The sequence below is a fragment of the Sapajus apella genome, unplaced genomic scaffold (assembly GCF_009761245.1).
Source record: "Sapajus apella isolate SASKATOON/1434 unplaced genomic scaffold, GSC_monkey_1.0 scaffold68, whole genome shotgun sequence".
Taxonomy (NCBI): Eukaryota; Metazoa; Chordata; class Mammalia; order Primates; family Cebidae; genus Sapajus; species Sapajus apella.
The window spans coordinates 5,354,940-5,374,595 of NW_022437008.1; the positions used below are offsets into that span (position 1 = coordinate 5,354,940).

Sequence of the window (19,656 nt, forward strand, 5' to 3'; positions counted from 1 at the left end):
TTTTTTTTTTTTTTTTTTTTTTTTTTTTTGAGACGGAGTTTCGCTCTTGTTACCCAGGCTGGAGTGCAATGGCGCGATCTCGGCTCACCGCAACCTCCGCCTCCCGGGTTCAGGCAATTCTCCTGCCCCAGCCTCCTGAGTAGCTGGGATTACAGGCACGCGCCACTATGCCCAGCTAATTTTTTGTATTTTTAGTAGAGACGGGGGTTTCACCATGTTGACCAGGATGGTCTCGATCTCTTGACCTCATGATCCACCCGCCTCGGCTTCCCACAGTGCTGTGATTACAGGCTTGAGCCACCGCGCCCGGCCGGGATAAAGACTTCTGAGCAATTCTCATAGACACCTCCTGTTCTCTGGTGCTGGCTGTGACTGGCACTGCTAGAGTGGATCTTGATCATTGCTTCTGGCATGGCCAGCCCATACCAGTTGTTTTTGTTGGCAGTGGAATTTTGAGGTCTGCTACTCCCAGCTGCTTTCTCTTGGAACCTTAGAACAGCCAGCTTCTATGTTCCGGAGCTTCTGGGCAGTTCCTTTACTCATTCCATACTTCCTCTAGAGGGCAGCACAAATCACAGTCTCTGTCAAGCACATGGAGTTGGGATCAACACCATGACTCAGGATTGGCTTGTAGAATTCTTTCAAATTCCCCTAGCCTGGTATGAGAGTATGGGAGCAAGAATGAATAGGTCAGGCACGGTGGCTCACACCTGCAATCCCAGCACTTTGGGAGGCTTAGGTGGGCGGGTCACTTAGATGCCAGGAGTTCGAGACCAGCCTGAGCAATGTGGCAAAACCCTGTCTCTACTAAAAATACAAAAATTAGCCAAGGGTGGTGGCACACACCTGTAATCCCAGCTACTCAGGAGGCTGAGGCAAGAGACCTGCTTGAACACAGGGAGTGGAGGTTACAATGACCAAGATTGTGCTACTGCACTCCAGCCTGGGTGACAGAGTGAGATTCTGTCTCAAAAATAATAATAAATCAATAAATCAGAATGAATAGATTTATTAATAAATAAAATATATTTATTAATAATAAATCTATTGTTCAAAATAATAGATTTTATTCATAATAATAAACAAATCACACCCATTGGCCTTCACTTGAAGACAGTTCAGCATGGTGGAGTCGGATGGAGCTGACTTCAAGTCCCATGCCCACCTCCAGCCTTAGTAACAGAGTGGTTTTAGGAAAAGTTACTTAACTCCTCTAAGCCTTGGTTTTTATTTTTCAAGTGGGAATAATAATGATTGCTTCTTAAAAACTCATGATTATTTGAGGATGACACGAGATCATACATGTTTTGTTAGACTCTGTGGACTGGTTATCTACGGGCCATCACAACTCCCTTTTCTCTTGCCCTCTGAGACTTCCCTGAAGTCTCCAGAACTAGCTAAACATAAAATGAGGGCTTTATTCTGAAAACTGTGAGTTCCAAAAGATACCTAGTGGTAGAAATACAGTCCCATCTAAACTCCCTCCATCACTCATGTGCCCCTCTCTCTGCATCTCCCTCTATTTACGGCATTCTTCTCTCTTTCTAGTTCCCTCCCTCCCTGAGCGAGGTCAGCCTATTTATTTAATAAATTACTGGCTCACACCTGCAATAAATAAGCTGAGTGAGATCAGCCTATTTATTTAACAAATGACCGTCTCACACCTGTAATAAATAGGCTGAGTGAGGTCTATAGGGAGTTTGAGACCAGCTTAACCAGGTCCATGGTGAAACCCCATCTCTACTAAAACAAAAATTAGCAGGGTGTAGTGGCAGGTGCCTGTAATCCCAGCTACTCTGGAGCCTGAGGAAGGAGAATCACTTGAACCCGGGGGCAGAGGTTGCAGGGAGCTGAGATCACGCCCCTGCACTCCAGCCTGGGCAAGACTCCGCCTCAAAAAAAAAAAAAAAAAATTACGAAAAATTAACCAGGCGTGGTGGCACGGGCCTCTAATTCCAGCTACTTAGGGAAATCGCTTGAACCTGGGAGGCAGAGATTGCAGTGAACCAAGGTTGAGCGCCATTGCACTCCAGCCTGCGCAACAGGAGCAAAACTCTGTCTCAAAAAAAGAAAGAAGAGCCGGGCGCGGTGGCTCAAGCCTGTAATCCCAGCACTTTGGGAGGCCGAGGCGGGTGGATCACGAGGTCAAGAGATCGAGACCATCCTGGTCAACACGGTGAAACCCCGTCTCTACTAAAAATACAAAAAATTAGCTGGGCATGGTGGCGCGTGCCTGTAATCCCAGCTACTCAGGAGGCTGAGGCAGGAGAATTGCCTGAACCCAGGAGGCGGAGGTTGCGGTGAGCCGAGATCGCGCCATTGCACTCCAGCATGGGGAAAAAAAGAGAAACACCCCCTCCCAAAAAAAAAAAAAAAAAAAAAAAAAAGAAGGGAGGGAGGAAGGGAGGGAAAGAAAGAAAGAGAAAGAAAGAAAAAGAAAAGAATGAAAGAAAGAAAAATAAAGAAGGTTTTATCAGGGGCTCCTGGTGTTAAGTCGTTCATATCAGCTGTCTTGTACCAGCATGTATGTGTTGTCGTGTGTATTCACACACAGACAGCAGGTCCAGAAAAATTTCCTACAAATGCACAGTATTTTATCGATTCTAAGTAGAACTTAATTGAGATGGATGTGGTGGCTCATGCCTATGGCTGTATTTCAGTACTTTTGAAGGCGGAGGTGAGAGGATTGCTTGAGCCTGGGAATTTGACACCAGTAACCTAGTAAGACGCTTACTCTACCAAAAAAAAAAAAAAAAAAAAAAAAAAAAAATTAGCTGTCTGTGATGGTGTATACCTGCAGTCCCAGCTGCTTTGGAGGCTGAGGCAAGAGGATCACTTGAGCCCAGGCGTTTGAGGCTGCAGTGAACCATGATTGCAGCATTGCACTTCAGTCTGGGAGACAGAGCAAGACCCTGTCTTTAAGTAAATAAATAAATAATAATAATAAAATTAAAAATACAGAAGAACTTAATTGAAATCATCTTACAGTCAATTGTGTGACCTAGTGTATACTTTGCCTTTTTTTTTCCTATTGTGGAACCTAAGTAATGCTATTTCTTATCACTGATGGCATCTGAGGTTTTTGTTTTGTTTTGTTTTTCTTTTCTTTCTTTCTTTTTTTTTTTTTTTTAGGTGGTATCTTGCTCTGTCGCCAGACTAGAGTGCAATGATGCAATCTTGGCTCACTGCAATCTCTGCCTCCTGGGTTCAAGCAATTCCCCTGCCTCAGCCTCCCGAGTAGCTGGGATTAGAGGCATCTGCCACCATGTCCGGCTAATTTTTTTGTATTTTTAATAGAGACGGGGTTTCACCATCTTGGCCAGGCTGGCTGGTCTTGAACTCCCGACCTCGTGATCCACCCGTCTCAGCCTCCCAAAGTGCTGGAATTACAGGCCTGAACTACTGTACCCGGCTGGACATCTGAGGTTTTGTTGACGTATATGCTGTCTATCTCAATTTGTATTGTTAGGAAGTGCATGTTTGTGTCCCTCTAAAATTTATTTGTTGAAACCATAAGCCCCAGTGGGGTAGTATTTGGAGATGGGGCATTTGGGGGGTAGTTAGGTCATGAAGGTGGAGCCCTCATGAATGGGACTAATGTCGTTGTTAGAAGAGGTGGGAGAGAGCTTGCTTTCCTGCTCTCTACTCTCTGCCATATGAAGATGCAGAAAGAGGATGGCCACTGTGGGCTGGGCACACCGGCTCATGCCTGTAATCCCAGCACTTTGGGAGGCCGGGGTAGGAGGATAGCTTGAGCTCAGGAGTTTGAGACCAGTGTGGGCAGCATAGTGAAACCCTGTCTCTACTCAAAAACAAAAACAAAACAAAAAAACCCAAAATAGCCAGGTGTAATTGTGCACATCTCTGGACCCAGCTACTAAGGCAGGAGAATTGCCTGAGCCTGGGAGATCAAGGCTGCAGTGAGCTATGATTGCACCACTGCACTCCAGCCAGGTGACAGAACAAAACCTTGTCTCAAACAAAACAAAAGAAAACAAAACAAAGCAAACAACAACAACAACAAAGACCATCTGCAAACCAGGAAGAGAGCTCTCTTCAGACTTTGGAGCTGCGGGCATCTTGATCTTGGACTTCTCAGCCTCTAGCATGTGTGAGAAATAAATGTGTGTTGTTTAAGCCACCCAGTCCATGGCATTCTGTTATAGTAGCCCAAACTAAGACATGTATCCACACACGCATGCACACATTCACCCCACTAACACGATAAAATGTCCCTTAGAAACTTTGTTGTTGTTGTTTTAAATAAGAATAGGGTCTCACTCTATCACCCAGGCTGGAGTACAGTGGTGCAGTCTCAGCTCACTGCAGCCTTGACCTCCTGCCTGGACTCAAGTGATCCTCCCACTTCAGCCTCCTGAGAACCTGGGACCACAGGTGTGTGCCACTACACCTGGCTAATATTTTCTTTCTTTTTTTTTTTTTTGTAGATATGAGGTCTCACTATGTTGCCCAGGCTGGTCTCTAACTCCTGGGCTCAAGGGATCCTCCCATCTTGGCCTCCCAAAGTGCTGGGATTACAGGCATGTACCACCGCACCTGGCCATATATTCTTCTTCTTATTATTATTATTTTGAGGCAGAGTCTCACTCTGTCACCCTCGGCTCTCTGCAGCCTCGACCTCTGAGCCTCAGGCAATTCTCCCACTTCAGCCTTGTGAGTAACTGGAACTACAGACACTCACCACCATGTCTGGCTAATTTTGTTTTTATTTTTGTAGAGACTGTGTCTCACTATGTTGCCCAGGCTGGTCTTGAACTCCTGGACTCAAGCAATCCTCCCATCTCGGTCTCCCAAATTGCTGGGATTACAGGCATGAGCCACTGCACATGGCAGAAACTGAATTACTGTAAGAAAAATTGGCCAGGCACAGTGGCTCACACCTGTAATCCAAACACTTTGGGAGGCCAACACAGGTGGATCACCTGAGGTCAGGAGTTCAAGACCAGCCTGGCCAAAATGGTGAAACCCTGTCTCTACTAAAAATACAAAAATAGCTGGGTGCGGTGGTGGCAGCCTGTAATCCCTCCCAATTATTTGGGAGGCTGAGGCAGGAGAATCCTTTGAAAGTAGGAGGTGGAGATTGCTGTGAGTCAAGATTGCACCACTGCATTCCAGCCTGAGTGACAGAGCAGGACTCTGTTTCAAAATGAAAAAAAAGAAAAATAAATAAAATAAAAAATAAAAAAAGAATAAGATCATCTTCAGTGGGAAAAGAAGGTTTCAGAGTGCAAGAATATCAGATAAGTAACAGCAAAAGCATTTTTCCTGCTGGAATTTGAATAACAACAATGTTTTAAAATTAAATACTCAAGTATTGCCATTAAAATATAAACTTTATGGCAAAGCGCTGTGGTTCATGCCTGTAATCCCAGCACTTCGGGAGGCCAAGGTCGGCAGATAATCTGAGGTCGGGAGTTCGAGACCAGCCTGATCAACATGGAGAAACCCTGTCTCTACTAAAAATACAAAATTAGCAGGGCATGGTGGCATATGCCTGTAATCCCAGCTACTCAGGAGGCTGAGGCAAAAGAATTGCTTGAACCCAGGAGGCAGAGGTTGCAGTGAGCTGACATCACGCCATTGCACTCAAGCCTGGGCAACGAGTGAAATTCTGTCTCAAAACAAACAAACAAAAACAAAACAAAACGACAACCAAACAAATGAACAAAAACCTTTATTTTACACACTGACCCTATTGAGCAAAACAGCCTTACTTTTCTTGTTTCACCTGCTTGGAGCTCCTTACCTATTGTTACTATGTTGATCACTCTTGGTTGTGAAAACACAAAAGCAGCTTTCAATCCCTGTGGGTGCCTGTGGTGTTATTGACGTATTCCTGCTGGGCTCATCTGAATATAACCAAAGATATAACAAATATCAGAATGATGGTGCAAACTGAGTTCTCTACAGAAATTGGCATTGCATCCAACCTGTACCATGAAGCATCTTCTAACATCTACCAGGTGTGTATTTAATATACACGACCTATATTTATAGTTACATATTATGAGGAACCACAGCCAGCTCATAGGCCCTTTGGGAGAATTAGAAATAGATGCTCCCTCTTCAAGCCATCTGTCAGAAAATTGTGCGAGATACTGACATTAAAACATGATATGTTACTGCCATCTGCTGGGAAGCTGTGGCAAAAAAAAAAAAAAAAAAAAAGCAAATCTACAATGTCTGAGAGGTGAATGATATCATTTGGATTTTTTTTTTTTAATAGGGTATCTCTATGTTGCCCAGGATGAAGTGCAATGGCTATTCACAGGCGCCATCCCGCTATTGATCAGCATGGGAGTCTTGACCTGATCCATTTCCTGGGCCGGTTTCCATTCCCAAGAGGTCATCATATTGATGCCAAAGTTAGTGTGGACACACAATTGGTATAGTGTACTACAGTCCTGAGCCGCTGGGCTCAAGTAATCCTCTTGCCTCAGCCTCCTGAGTAATGGTTAAGTGTGCCAATGCATGTAAAGCCATCAGAGTAGTGCCTGGCACAGGGTGAACACCATATGAGTGTTTGCTACCTTAATGCTTTAAAACGTATTTAACAAATACTTGCTAAGTGGCAGGTGCAGTCATAACATCCCCACGAATATGAACCCTTTTAATCCTCCTAACAACCCTCTTGAGACAGATAACAGCAGATGTAGAGGGCCAACTCCAGCCAGCATAATGGAACCTGTGAAGGTATGAATTCCAATACCGGGCACCGTGGTGCATACCTGTAATTCCAGCTACTCTGGAGGTTGAGGTGAGAGAATCACTTGAGGCCAGGACTTGGAGACCAGTCTGGGTAACATAGCAAGACCCCACCTCTAAAAAAATTTTTTTTTTTTTTGAGATGGAGTTTTGCTCTTATTGCCCAGGCTGGAGTGCAACGGCACAATCTTGCCTCACTGCAACCTCTGCCTCCCAGGTTCAAGCGGTTCTCCTGCTTCAGCCTCCCAAGTAGCTGGGATTACAGGCATGTGCCACCATACCGGCTAATTTTGTATTTTTGGTAGAGACGGGGTTTCTACCAAAAATACAAAATTAGCCAGGCGTGGTGGTGGGTGCCTGTAATCCTAGCTACTCGGGAGGCTAAGGCACGAGAATCGCTTGAATCCGGGAGGTGGAGGTTGCGGTAAGCCGAGACTGCACCACTGCACTCCAGCTTGGGCAACAAAGTGAGACTTTGTCAAAAAAAAAAAAAAAAAAAAAAAAAAAAAAAAAAAAAGGGAGGCGAGGAAAGAAAAGAAAGAAAAAGAAATTCTCTTCTGCATTATTTATATGAGCAGTAGGGGGAGAAAATAAAACGAATTTCAGTAGGCACGTGCAGACATCATATATCCCTTTCTGGGACATGTGATTGGAATCTCCACACTCCAGGAGGGTTCCTATAGACTCCCCAAGAAGAAATGAAGACTTTGGGGAATGGGAAGGGTGATTCACGATTCATAGTCTCTCACAGGGTTCTCGAAGATTGGGGTGGGTGCTGCGTGTGATTGTGTGAGGCTGAGCAGATGGCAGGGGAAACTCACTGGAACCCAGCCTCCTTAGGGTCCATTCTGGTGCCCCGCAGAGACAGAGAATTAAAAGGAGCGGCAAGTTCAGCACCGCGGAGAGCTCCCGGACTGGGGCCTATCCCGGATCTCTGGGCCCCGCCCCCCGCCCCCGGCGCCCCAGCCCTTCCTGCAGGCCCCGCCCAGATTTAAAGCTCTGTCATCCCGTTTAAAGAGGCCAAGGCAGCCTGGAGGGCGATGATACCCCGTCCACCTGCAATTACACACTAATTCTCCCACAGAGACTCAGGCTGGCCTGGTAGGGAAGAGGACTTTATTGGGATGTTAGTAGGGAAACATGAGAGGGTGAATTCCAGGGAACAGACACTAGGACCAACGTGGCGGTCACCTTAAGGAGCCATAAATTAAAAAATATTAAGATGAGGAGATGCCATGTGGGGAGGCTGCTGGGACTATTGGGGAATTTCTTAGGGATGGAATTTGGAATTGAAAAGCGGAAATAAGAATTTCCAGCCCTCTCACAAAACGGTGCGAAATGATCGCTTCAAGACTCCCTGCTGCCCTAGGCTGGGAGTTGGGGTTCTGGGGCTCCAGGAATAGAGGAGGTCTGGGCTTGGCTGAAGGGGTGAAGGGGTTTGGGTCAGGGTCGTTCCTCCAGGAAGCGGTAGGTAGGGTTCTCATAGCCGTGTCGCTGCAGTTCGCGGAGCTGCTGCTCCTCCAGAGTCAGCATGGGGTCCACCTGCAGCAGGCAGAGAGGGGAGGGACAGGACAGTGTGGTGCGGGACTGCCTGCAGGTCTCTCAGCTCGCCCACGCTCAGGCTCAGGAACTCTTCCCACACGCGGTCCTTGTGGTTCTCACCTCCACCACGCCATGGCTGATAGTCCCGTAGGGCTTCTTCCTTCGCAGGAGCAGCATGGAGAGGACAATGAGGGAGCCTCCGCCGGCTCCCATGATCAGCAGACCCGATACAGCCTCACGGGACACGCCTGTCCCAGCTGGTGCCTGCAGGGAGGGGAGATGGGGCAGAGGGCATCTTTGAGGGTCCTGCGTGGCTTTGGGAGTCAGCCTGGCCACTGATCTCTGCCCTCTTCCCCTAGGTACCCGGCTATCCCTCCTCTTACCAGCTCATCCCTCTGAATCTCCGATGAGTGGAAAGGGAAACCCCTTGGAACAGACGCATTCACCTGGGGGAGCAGGAGGTGTCAAGGACCCAGAAGTCTGGTCCCTGCCTCCTCTTTCCCAGGGGCCCAAGAGGGCATCCCCTATCCCTCTCATTTTCTAGCATCTCAAAGTGCATGTCCATGTCCTCAGCTCCCTCTTCCCTCAGGACAAGGAATCCAAGCTCCCAGCATCTCCTCCCTCAGACCCAGCCACATACACCCCAATCTTCTTCCCCTTTGGGAGCCCACAGTTCTGATTAACTTACCTTTCGCTCATACTGTTCCAGCGGGGACATATTCTCTTTCCCAGGGGATGCAGCATCTTGTTCTGTGGACCCTACCCCCCCAGTCTGATCTCATTCTTTTTTTTCTTTTTTGAGACAGAGTCTCACTCTGCCACTCAGGCTTGAGTGCAGTGGTGCAATCTCAGCTCACTGGAGCCTCAACTGCCTGGGCTCCAGTGATCCTTCTAAGTCAGCCTCCTGAGCAGCTGGGACTACAGACACGCCCCACCACACCCAGGTAACTTTTAAATTATTTGTAGATACAGGATCTCATTATGTTGCCCAGGCTGGTCTCGAACTCCTGGCCTCAAGGGATCCTCCTGCCTCAGCCTCCCAATGTGCTGGGATTACAGGTATGAGCCACCGGTGCCTGGCCCTATCTCATTCTTTAGGGTCCAGGGGTGGGGGTTGGAAAGTACACTGGACTCCACCCCAGGGGGTGTGGGATTCTCAGTGGATGGATCCTGTTCCATTCTGGGTTCAGGGATTCAGTGGGATTTGGAGGCTGGGGTCAACTGAGACACTCACCTTTTGGAAGGGTCATGGGGGTGTCTGCTGGCAGCCAGAGGAAGCAAGGCAGTGGAACAGTGAAGAGACAAGGGTATCAGCAAAGAAAGGTGGAGAAATATCCTCCCGGGACCAAAAAGAAGGATTGGGAATCCTGCAGGGGCCCTGCAACCTTAGACGTTCCTCCCCAACCTCTCCCAGTCACTGTGGTGGTGAAGACACCCTCAGACTGTAGGGGATTAGAAATTAGGCTGGGGGCCTGTTCCCCAATGTCTGGGGTCATCTATATGAAGGCTAACTCACCGTCCTTGGAATCTGGAGGCTGCAGCCCACCCTTGTCCTCACTGCTGCCCCCAGGGGCAGGGGCTTCCAATTCACTGGGACCCAGGTGTTCAGAGTTGAGGAGTTCCTCTGAGGGGGAGATGCAGAAAGGTGGCAGAGGTTGTGAGCACTGGGGTGAGTGAAGGGCACCCTAACAATAGAGCAATTGGGAGATTTTGCAGACAGCAGAGTCCGCCCCAAGTGTGGGGTAGCCAGAAGTGTGAGAGAAAGTGGGGAGCTGGATGGAGGCACAGTGGGCAGGAAGGTTAGAGGCTGAAGTTTCAAGATTATGGCTCGCTTTTTTTTTTTTTTTTTTTGAGACAGAGTTTTGCTCTTGTTGCCCATGCTGGTGTGCAATGGCGTGATCTCAGCTCACTGCAACCTCTGCCTCCCGGGTTCCAGCGATTCTCCTGCCTCAGCCTCCTGAGTAGCTGGGACTGCAGGTGCCTGCCACCACGTGGGCCTGGCTAATTTTTGTATTTTTAGTAGAGATGGGGGTTTCACCGTGTTGGCCAGGCTGGTCTCGAACTCCGAACCTCAAGTAATCCACCCGCCTCGGCCTCCTAAAGTGTTGGGATTATAGGCATGAGCACCATGCCCAGCTCAAGATTATAGCTTTTTTTTAAACCCAAATATTTAAGCGCTCCTGAAAAGATTATAGCTTTTTTAAATACTAGGAGAATCAGGGTTATGTGTCAGATATCCAGGAGGAAACCACAACAGATCTGGGAGCTGTGGTAGATCACACTTTCTGATATGAATATAAGTTCCTTCCCTTGAATCTGGACTGGGTTTGTAGCTTGCTTTAACCAACAGAATGTGGGCCCAAGCCTTAAGACCTGGCAACTTTCACTTTGATGTCTTAGAGAGCATGAACCACCATGTAGAAAATCCAGCTACCCTGCTGGTGAGACCATATGAAGAGGCTCCATGGAGAAGAGAGGCCCCGTGCCTCCTTGGAGAGGGAGAGAGGCCCATTTGTGCTAGACTCCCAGCCCCTAGATGATCTGCTAGCTAAATACAGCCACATGCTTGACCACTGGCAAGACCACCAGAAGAACCACTCTGCTGAACCCAGACCAGATGGCAGAATCATGAACAAAGAAAAATAGTTGTTAATTTTCACTGCTAAGTTCTGGGCTAGTTTGTTACAGAGGAATAACTGAAACTGGGGGATCAACACTTAGGAATCAAGATCTGCCCTCAGAAATTGGTAATGGGGGCTGGGATAATAGGCACTCACGGATCTGGGGCCGCAGCTCCTGAGCCAGGTGGGGGTGCTGATCAAGCAGGCCCAGGCTCTGATTCACCCTCTCCTCAATTACTTGAAGGTGGGTCTGCACCTGTGGGTGAGTGCACATGAAGGAAGAGCTGGGGATGCAGGCTGGAGACGAGGAAACTGAGGCAGTATGAAGGAGGAATTCAATAGCAGCCGAGGAAAAGCAGCACATGTAAGGGACAGGAAGTATGGTACAAGGGTCAGGAACTGGGCCATAGGAGAAGGAAATTGAAGAATGAAGTCCAAGGAACAGAAAGTGGGGTTTGAGGGGATTCTAGAGACAGGGATTGAGGACTGGAGGGTCATATAGAAATTATGTGGTTCAAGGCAAGATTTGCAGTTCAAGAGCAAGAAAACATCCAGAAAAGGGGAATTTGAATCTGAGCGCACAGAACAGGGGTTCCAGGGAAAACAAGTGGGGTTATGGAGAAAGGAGGCCGAGGAACAGTTCCTTCAAGGAACTAGAAGGGGATTCTCAGCTGGGCACGGTAGCTCACGCCTATAATCCCAGCTTTGGGAGGCAGAGGCAGCGGGATCACCTGAAGTCAGGAGTTCAAGACCAGCCTGAGCAACATGGCAAAACCTTGTCTCTACTAAGAATATTGGATTGGAAATTATTGCGGTTTCTGGCCGGGTGTGGTGGCTCATGCCTGTAATCCTAGCACTTTGGGAGGCCGAGGGTGGATCACCTGAGGTCGAGTTCGAGACCAACCTGGCCAACATGGTGAATCCCCGTTCTACTAAAAATACAAAACTCAGCCAGATGTGGTGGCATGCACCTGTAATCTCAGCTACTCAGCAGGCTGAGGCAGGAGACTCACTTGAACCCAGGAGGTGGAGGTTGCAGTGAGCCGAGATCACACCACTGCACTCCAGCCTGGGCAACAGAGCGAGACTCTGTCTCAAAACAAAAAAAAAAATTAGCTGGGTGTGGTGGTGGGCTCTTGTAATCCCAGCTACTGGAGAGGCTGAGGCAGGAGAATTGCTTGAACCCGTGAGGCAGAGGCTGCGGTGAGCAGAGATCGAGCCATTGCACTCCAGCCTAGGCGACAGAGCGAGACTGTCTCAAAAAAAAAAAGTATTGGGGTTTTTGCTATTGAAAGTAATAGCAAAAACCGCAATAACTTTTGTACCAACCCAATACAAAAGTTAGCTGGGTGTGGTGGTGAGCACCTGCAATCCCAGCTACTCGGGAGGCTGAGGCAGGAGAATCGCTTGAACCCAGGAGGCAAAGGTTGCAGTGAACAGAGATCGAGAACTGCACTCCAGCCTGGGCAACAGAGTGAGACCTTGCCTCAAACAAAAAAAATAAAAATAAAAATAAAGGGATTCTGGGAAAGGCAGTGAAAATCCAAGGAACGGAATGTAGGATCAAGGGGACGGTAAGTAGGAATCCAGCCGACAAGAAATAGGCGTCAAAGGCACAGCGTGTTGGGGGCCATGTTTCAGGGTCAGGAAGTCAAGCTGAGGGACTGGGAAGAGGCAGAGAAGTGATATTCAGGGGATAGGAAGGGATCCAAGAGACAGAAAGAGGGTCTGAGGGACCAGAGCAGAGAGCCTGAGGTGCTGGGGTCTGAGGATAGTGGTGCGTGCAGGAGCTGGAAGGATCTGAGCACCTGGAAGCGCATCTGCTGTGCCTTCTCTGGATCCACGGCCGCCACGTGCTGGTAGTGGCGCAGCGTGTGCCTCTGCTCCTTCTGCTCCGCACGCAGGTAGCGTCGCAGGGCCATCAAGACACGCTCCGCCTGAGGAAGGGACACAGGCTGCCCAGGTCTGCCCTCACCCTTCTCGTCCTCTGCTTTCTGCCCCCACGGTCCCCACACCTGAGGCGGATCTCCCTGCAGGGCTGCCAGGAAGCCCTCCAAGGCGGCCCGCCGCTGGTCGTTGATAAGGGCGATGACACGGGTGGCATGAGTCTCCACCAGGCGCTGTCGCTCACCAGACACCTGCTCCTCCAGGGTCTGCAGAATGGACTGGAAGTGCTGGGGAGCGGGTAGGGCACAGGGGCAGGAGAGGAGAAGATAGATCAAAGGCTGGTCAGACAGCCTGGAAAGGCAGCGTTACCTGGGGTTGGGGGCCGTTCCAAGGTCCAGGCCTGGGCAGAACCAAAGGGTATGGATTGGAAGGGGTAGGCTCCAGGGCCAGGTAGAGTGGAGGTGGGACTAGGCCCAGTGGGAGCCAATCTGAGGGTGTAAACTGTAAGATCAAGTGGGAACAGTCTGGGAGCAGAACTGGCCAATGTTAGGGTGAAAGGGACAAAGCCTTGCAGGGCTCCGGGCTGGGTCAGGGTCAAACTGGAGACAGGCTGTACCTAAATGACACGATAGGGGTGGAACCAACAGCTAATGGGGGCTAACATGAGTGGGGTCTCCATGGGGTAGGTCAGGTTGAGAGAGGCGAGACAAGTAGGCAGAGCCAGAATCAGGGGGAGGGGCCTGATAGAGACAGGAATACATCAAAGAGAGACCAAGAAGGCCCTGGCTGTATCTGCAGGGGCCCGGGCTTGGGACAGGACTCCAGAACCGGCCCTGAGAGGCAAGTCAAGTGCAGATGGGCCAAACATTGCCAATCGGAGGAGGAGAGCAGTGTCAGGACAGATGGTGGCTTAAGAGGGGCAGAGCCGCATGTAGGCTTGTGGCCAGGAAGGGCAGAGATAAGTGGGAAGGGGTGGAGCTGGATGAGCAGGGCACGGCCAGAACCACGTGAAGCTGAGCGTGCTCCAGGTGGGGGACAGTCATGAGTAGGGCCCTCTGGGGCTGTCCTACCTCATTCAGGGCCTGTCTGTCAGCTTTAGGAAGGTTCTTGGACTGGTTGTCAGCCATGGCCCATTCACGCATCACCTGCATGGGGAGCGGAGCTTCAGGATCCCAGAATCCACCCTGAGCCACCTGGTGAGTCCCCCAACCCCTCTTGAAGATTTTTAGAGGCCCCAGATCCCTTAAGTCTTGCTGGTTCTTGGGCTCCCAAGAGGGAAGATCTAGAAAGAGTTTAAAGTGAAAGAGAGGCTAGGCATGGTGGCTCACGCCTGTAATCCCAGCACTTTGGGAGGCCAAGACACATGGATCTCCTAGTTCAGGAGTTCAAAACCAGCCTGGCCAACATGGTGAAACTCTGTCTCTACTAAAAAATACAAAAACTAGCTGGGCATGGTGGTGGGCGCCCGTAGTCCCAGCTACTTGGGAGGCTGAGGCAGGAGAATCACTTGAACCCAGGAGGCAGAGGTTGCAATGAGCCCAGATCATGCCATTGCACTCCAGCCTGGGCAACAAGAGTGAAACTCCAACTCAAAAAACAAAAACAAAACAAAACAAAAAAGTGAAAGAGTGCCATAGACCAGAGTCTCCATATAATCTGGTGGCGTCTCAGTTGGATTCTAGATGGACCATGGGTCTCTGGTCATGTTAGGGGGTGATATGGAGGGCTCACAGTCGAAGGGGCTTAGGGAGCCTTTGCAAGTACTATCAATGTGTTCTGGAAGTTTCCTGGTATTTAGGGAGCTCTGTACTGTAGTGGGTCCTGGGGCCCCCGGTATCATCACCTCATTAATCTGGCGCATCCTACGCTCCTCCAGGTCCATCTTGGCCCTCAGGAACCCCTCGTGCTCACTGATTTCCCCCGGCATGCCGAAGTAAATATCCACACCATCTGTGGGCCTCGGGGTGGGAGTGACTACGAGACCAGGGATCAGGAGGTCAGTCTGCTGCCCACCTCCAGGTCCCCTTTTCTACCTAGAGAACCATGTTTCCTGGAGTGTACCAAAGACCATCATGTGTCCAGTTTGGCCACCACTGCTGCCTGGCATTTTGGGAGATGTAGTTCTGGACTGGGCCTGTTCTTGCAAAGCTTAGGAATCTTTTACACCATCTTGTAAGCTTTCCTGAAATGATCCTCAGGACCTACCCAATGGCCCCTCTACTCCCAAGTACCCCCAGGTTAGCCCTTCTTCCTCTGTTTTATCCAAAGTTACTCCCATCTTTTCCCCTCAGTTGGGTCTTTCCCCCATAGGTCCCTCCCAAAGACACCCCCCAGCGTGTTTCTGCCAGATCCTTCTCCCTCCATGGCAGAGAGGCCTGGGGGTTCAGAGACTGTCTCACCTTTGCTGACCACTGCAAGGGTATGGGAGCTTGGGGGTGGCACCCTTTCCTCCTTCTCTTCCTCTTCAGCCTGCGGAGGCTCCACAAAGTAATCATCTACTGGCTGTGGGAAGGATTCCTCCTCTTCCTCATCCTCAGCCCCCTCTGCTTTGCTCCCCAGGGGCCAGGACCGGGTGGAGGGGTCACTGAGGGAGCAGGAGAGGACCCAGACAGTAAGAACCCAGGCCCAGGCTCCCAGACTGCCATCCCCTTCCTCAGGAACGTTGGGAAGGGCACAGAGGGTTCCCTTCCACTCACCCAACTGCTGTCCCAGATGGGTCAGGGGTCCCTGGAGGGGGACAGCACACATACTCCACACCACGGAACCGATCCGAGCCACAGGGCAAAAGCATGCCCGAGCCGTGCAGGATGAGGCCCTGGGAGCTGCAGGCCTGTGGGAAGAGTGGGCCCAGATGCCAGGATTGTGGGGTATGGGTTGGTAGAGGGGGAGCCAGTCTGCCTGGATCTAGGGGGCTGATGAGGCTGGGAGCCTGGATTCCTGGTTCTGGAGGAAGGGATTGGGGGGATGAAATTCCTAGATCCCAGTGGGAAGAGGATGCTGGTGGCCCAGACTCCTTGGTTCTGGTGGAGGAGGGTGTTAGGGGCCTGGGCTCCTGGGTTCTAGGGGGGAGGGGATGGGTGGGCCAAGGTCCTGACCTCCTGCGCCTCCTGATGCCTCCGGGTTGAACTCTCACATTCGTCCATGCGCTCCTGGTGCAAGAACCGGCAGCCTTCGGGCACCAGCAAGGCCTCACTCACAAATTCACCAGCTGGGAGTATGGGACACCAGGGTGAGACCCTCCCACAGCCACCAACCCCACCCTCCTCAGAATCCAGATATTTTATCTTCAGAGGCTTCTCTGCCCCACTTAGGACACAAGCACCCAGCCCCTTAATGTGGGCCTGAGATAGGGGCACAGAACCTCGCCTCTCAGAAACTCCCAACTCAGTGTCCCCCGGCCCACCCCAACCCCTAGCCACATGGACTCACGCAGGCAGCGGAAGGGCACAACTTGGTGGTGGGGATGGGCGCAGTGGCCGCTCCGGGCACCCCCGCACCAGTGCTCCATGGGGATGGCCTGAGTAGCCTGCTCTACACGTGCAATCTGCAGCTCCGGGTACATCTGGGGGGGATCAGGTGGGAACAATCAGCCCACTGCCCTGCCCCTGCCAGGGGGCACCCCTCTCCACTGGCCAGGTCCTTTTTTTTTTTTTTTTTTTTTTTTTTGGAGAGGGACTTTTTGCTTTTGTCACCCAGGCTGGAGTGCAATGGTGTAATCTCGGCTCACTAAAACCTCCACCTCCCAGGTTCAAGAGATTTTCCTGCCTCAGCCTCCTGCGTAGCTGGGATTACAGGCATGCACCATCATGCCCTTGCCAATTTTTGCATTTTTAGTAGAGATGAATTTTCTCCATGTTGGCCAGGCTGGTCTCGAACTCCTGACCTCAGGTGATCCGCCCGCCTCAGCCTCCCAAAGTGCTGCGATTACAGGAGTGAGCCAACGCGCCTGGCCAGGTCCCTTTTCAAAGCTCTAATATTCATGAGGACATCGCCTCCCTAGGCCCTGCCTCTCCATAGCGCCAGCCTTAGATATCCAAGCCCCTCGTGCCCATTGGCCACGCCCACTAGCAGTTTTCCCTTAAAAGTCCGGTCATCTTTAAGCCCTATCCCTTTTCCTGTGCTATTTCTTTTCGAAGGTCGGTCTAAGCCCACCTCTCTGGTCACTCCTCCCCGCTGTCAGGTTCTTCTCCCCACAGGTCTCACCCTCCTTTGGGGCCCCGCCTTTTTATCTGTTCCGCGTCTCCAAAACTCTTCCCTTTACAGAGTAGAGGCTTTTCGTGGCCACGCCTCCCAGCTCTCCGCGCTTTCATTGGGCTCCACCTCTTTCCCCATCTTGCTGGTCTTTAAGATCTTTCTCTTAGCCCCGCCTCTCCTTTCACCACTCCCTCCTACACCTCTACTCTTTACGAAGACCACCAGATTACTAAACCCCACTTCTCTAGCCATCTCGCGGTTCTCCCGACTTTCCTGACTTAGTATCTCAAAACAGGTTCCCTGCCCTGGCGTAGCTGAGCCTCTTTGTTGGCCACGCCCCCCAGCTTCCACGCCTTAGATCGTGCCGCACCTTGGACCACGCCTTTTGCAAGTCTAGCTTTCCGTGGGCGGCCCGCTTTCCGATAGCCCAGCCCCTCCCGCTCGGCCCCGCCCACCTGTCTGCAGTACTCCAGCACGCGCTGCGGGTCCCGGAGACAGCGTCGAGAGCGCTGTGGGTCTGGTTCCCAGCGGCCGGTGCGCAGGTCCCGGTGAAGGGTTGGGCGCCCGCATAGTCCGGCAACCTGGGCCGACCCCGGGGCCTGAATGGAAGTGGAGGGGACAGTGAGGGCCCGGGGGACGTTGGCACGAGAGTCCTCTGGTTCTTTGCTCCCTAGAACCGAGACCTCCAGCACCAGCCACCTCCCCCAAGCACCGCACACCCGCCTCCATGGAGGCACCGTTCCCTGGGAAACAGCTCCCGTAGGGCGGGGGCGCCCCAGCTCTCCCGTTGCTATGGCTACCCGGGTCCTCCGGGATTCTCTCGGCCTTGTTGCCGCGGAGACAGACTCCGCCCCCACCCCAGCGCGGTCGCGCTGGAGCCCGAAGGGGTTAAACCTGAGTCGCGGAGGAGGAGGCCAGAACCCAGGCGTTCTGGCCCCTCCTCCCTCCATCCCCTGCTCAGGCTCCGGTTGCAGGGTGCAAAGCTGACAAGGCCTGGCTTCAGGGGCCTGCAGTCCTGGACACCAGGTCCTTGAGGACTGAGGAGCTACATCTGGTTGGGGTGGGCGGTGACTGGAGGACTGGACTCCTGGGTCCTGGGAGGCTGCGAGGGCCCCCATATGGGTCCAGAGGATACAAGCGGTCTGGATTTTTGGATCTAAGTGCCTTACTGCTTGGCGGGTCCTATGTCCAGGCAGGAGGGGGCCGGGGCCGAGTCACCTGGGTCTGGAGAGGGGGCTGGACTTCTGGGACCAAGGGCTCTAAATAGAGCAGCTCCTATGCTCGGGGTGGGAGGGGGCTGGGACGTCAAATGATGGGGGAGCTGGGGCCTGGAGCCCTGGGTTCACAAATGTGTTTGGGGGTGCCTGGGGGCTGACCACCTGGCTGGAAAGACCGCGCTTTCGGCCCTGGACATGTCCGCCCCGGCGTCCAGAGGCCCGGTCCCGCCCCTTCCCCCATCCCCCAGGACCCGGCCCGGCCTCACCTCGGCCGCGCCGGGGCTCCCACCGGCCAGGCTCCCGACGGCGGGCTGCGCGCGCAGAAGCAGCAGCAATAGTGGCAGCAGCAGCGGCAGCGGCAGCGGTAGCGGCGGCTGGCCCCGGCGGCGACCCAGACAGCGAGCAGCGGGGCTGGCGGGCCCCATGTCCCGGCCCTTGCGCCCTCACGTCCCCTGCACTCCCGCCCGGCCCGGCCCCAGCGGTGACAGGAGCTCCCGGAGCCACCGCCGCCACCTCCTCCTCCCGCCGCCCCCGGGCTGCGCCGGCGCCGCCAGCCCCGCCCCGCGCCGGCCCCGCCTTCCTGGCCAGGACAATAGCGTGGCGGCTCCGCGCAGAGTGGAACCGCTCGGGAACCCCAGGCGGGAGCCTGCGCCAGGCCCCCGCCCCTCGAGATTCCAGGCGTCCCGCCCCTTGAAGGGCTCAGCCAGGAGTCCGGCTACGGGCTCCGCCCGTTGTGAATTTTGAGCCATCTCGCAGGACTCACCCTCATAGACCCAGATACACAGAATTAGTTTTGTCCTTCTCCAAGGATGCAAGCATCGGCGACCCTCGTACCCTAGTAAATTCCTCTGTTGAGGGCTCAGGAATATAGGTCTCCAAAATGTCCCCAATCAAGAAAGCAGCAGGGGAGGGTGAGACCCAGTCCCCTCCTCTTTCAGATCCAGGAGTCAGGGCGCTAGGTTTCTTCTCTCTCAGGACCAGAGACCAAGCCCCCAGGACATTCTCCCTCAGACCCAGGAGTTCAGTCTTCCTGCTCTGCTTCCCAAGGGTCCCAGGGGCGTGTACCTTTAACTCCTAGCTCAAGGATCCATGAACCACAGCCCCCAGGACCCTTCTTTAAGGATCACCTAAGCAGGCACCAGCATCATGCCCACTGTGGATGCAGCGCCTCAGGATTAGGGTCTGGACCTCCGCCCTTGCTGTAAGGACCAGGGGATTGTCATTTTCCTATCCATAGTCTCCCCTTCCCTGCCCCGCTTCAGGACTCACTTGTTTGCCTCCTCTAATGAGAGTGTAGTATTCTGTCTTCTCCAGGACCCCTGGGTCAGCCCTGTCACATGTGTACAACTGTGTGGACATCTGTTTGTGTGTCTGTGCATACATGCCCATGTGTATGTCTGTTTCTGTTTGCAACGTGTGTGTGTGTGTGTGTGTGTGTGTGAAGATGTATATTAAAAGAGCCCATGGCC

At 52.2% G+C, this 19,656-nt stretch overlaps 1 protein-coding gene across 2 annotated transcripts; it reads right to left on the reverse strand.

Annotated features, from left to right (window-relative positions):
• Positions 1-7,824: 7,824 nt before the first annotated feature.
• On the reverse strand, positions 7,825-18,804 carry APLP1 (amyloid beta precursor like protein 1). Of its 2 annotated transcripts, none has more exons than XM_032249501.1 (17): positions 18,454-18,804; positions 17,426-17,569; positions 16,206-16,338; positions 15,872-15,984; positions 15,473-15,606; positions 15,176-15,360; positions 14,620-14,750; positions 13,847-13,921; positions 12,905-13,063; positions 12,698-12,826; positions 11,046-11,145; positions 9,785-9,892; positions 9,503-9,526; positions 8,957-9,027; positions 8,652-8,714; positions 8,389-8,532; positions 7,825-8,268 (listed from the first exon to the last, which is right to left on the reverse strand). In XM_032249501.1, the coding sequence occupies exons 1-17, from the start codon at positions 18,610-18,612 to the stop codon at positions 8,170-8,172; spliced, it is 1,971 nt and encodes a 656-aa protein (XP_032105392.1). In that variant the 5' UTR covers positions 18,613-18,804; the 3' UTR covers positions 7,825-8,169. The 2 variants fall into 2 exon arrangements, with proteins under 2 accessions (XP_032105392.1, XP_032105391.1); XM_032249500.1 differs by having other exon boundaries at positions 9,503-9,529; positions 18,454-18,799.
• Between the last annotated feature and the right edge of the window lie 852 nt (positions 18,805-19,656).

Coding starts and splice junctions, on each gene's coding strand:
- APLP1 (XM_032249500.1), bottom strand. CDS start 18,612: ATGGGGCCCGCCAGCCCCGCTGCTCGCTGTCTGGGTCGCCGCCGGGGC. Junction 13,922..14,619: donor GGATGCGCCAGATTAATGAG/GTGATGATACCG, acceptor CTCCCCATGCAG/GTGATGCGTGAATGGGCCAT. Junction 12,827..12,904: donor TGCAGGGAGATCCGCCTCAG/GTGTGGGGACCG, acceptor TCCCTTCCTCAG/GCGGAGCGTGTCTTGATGGC.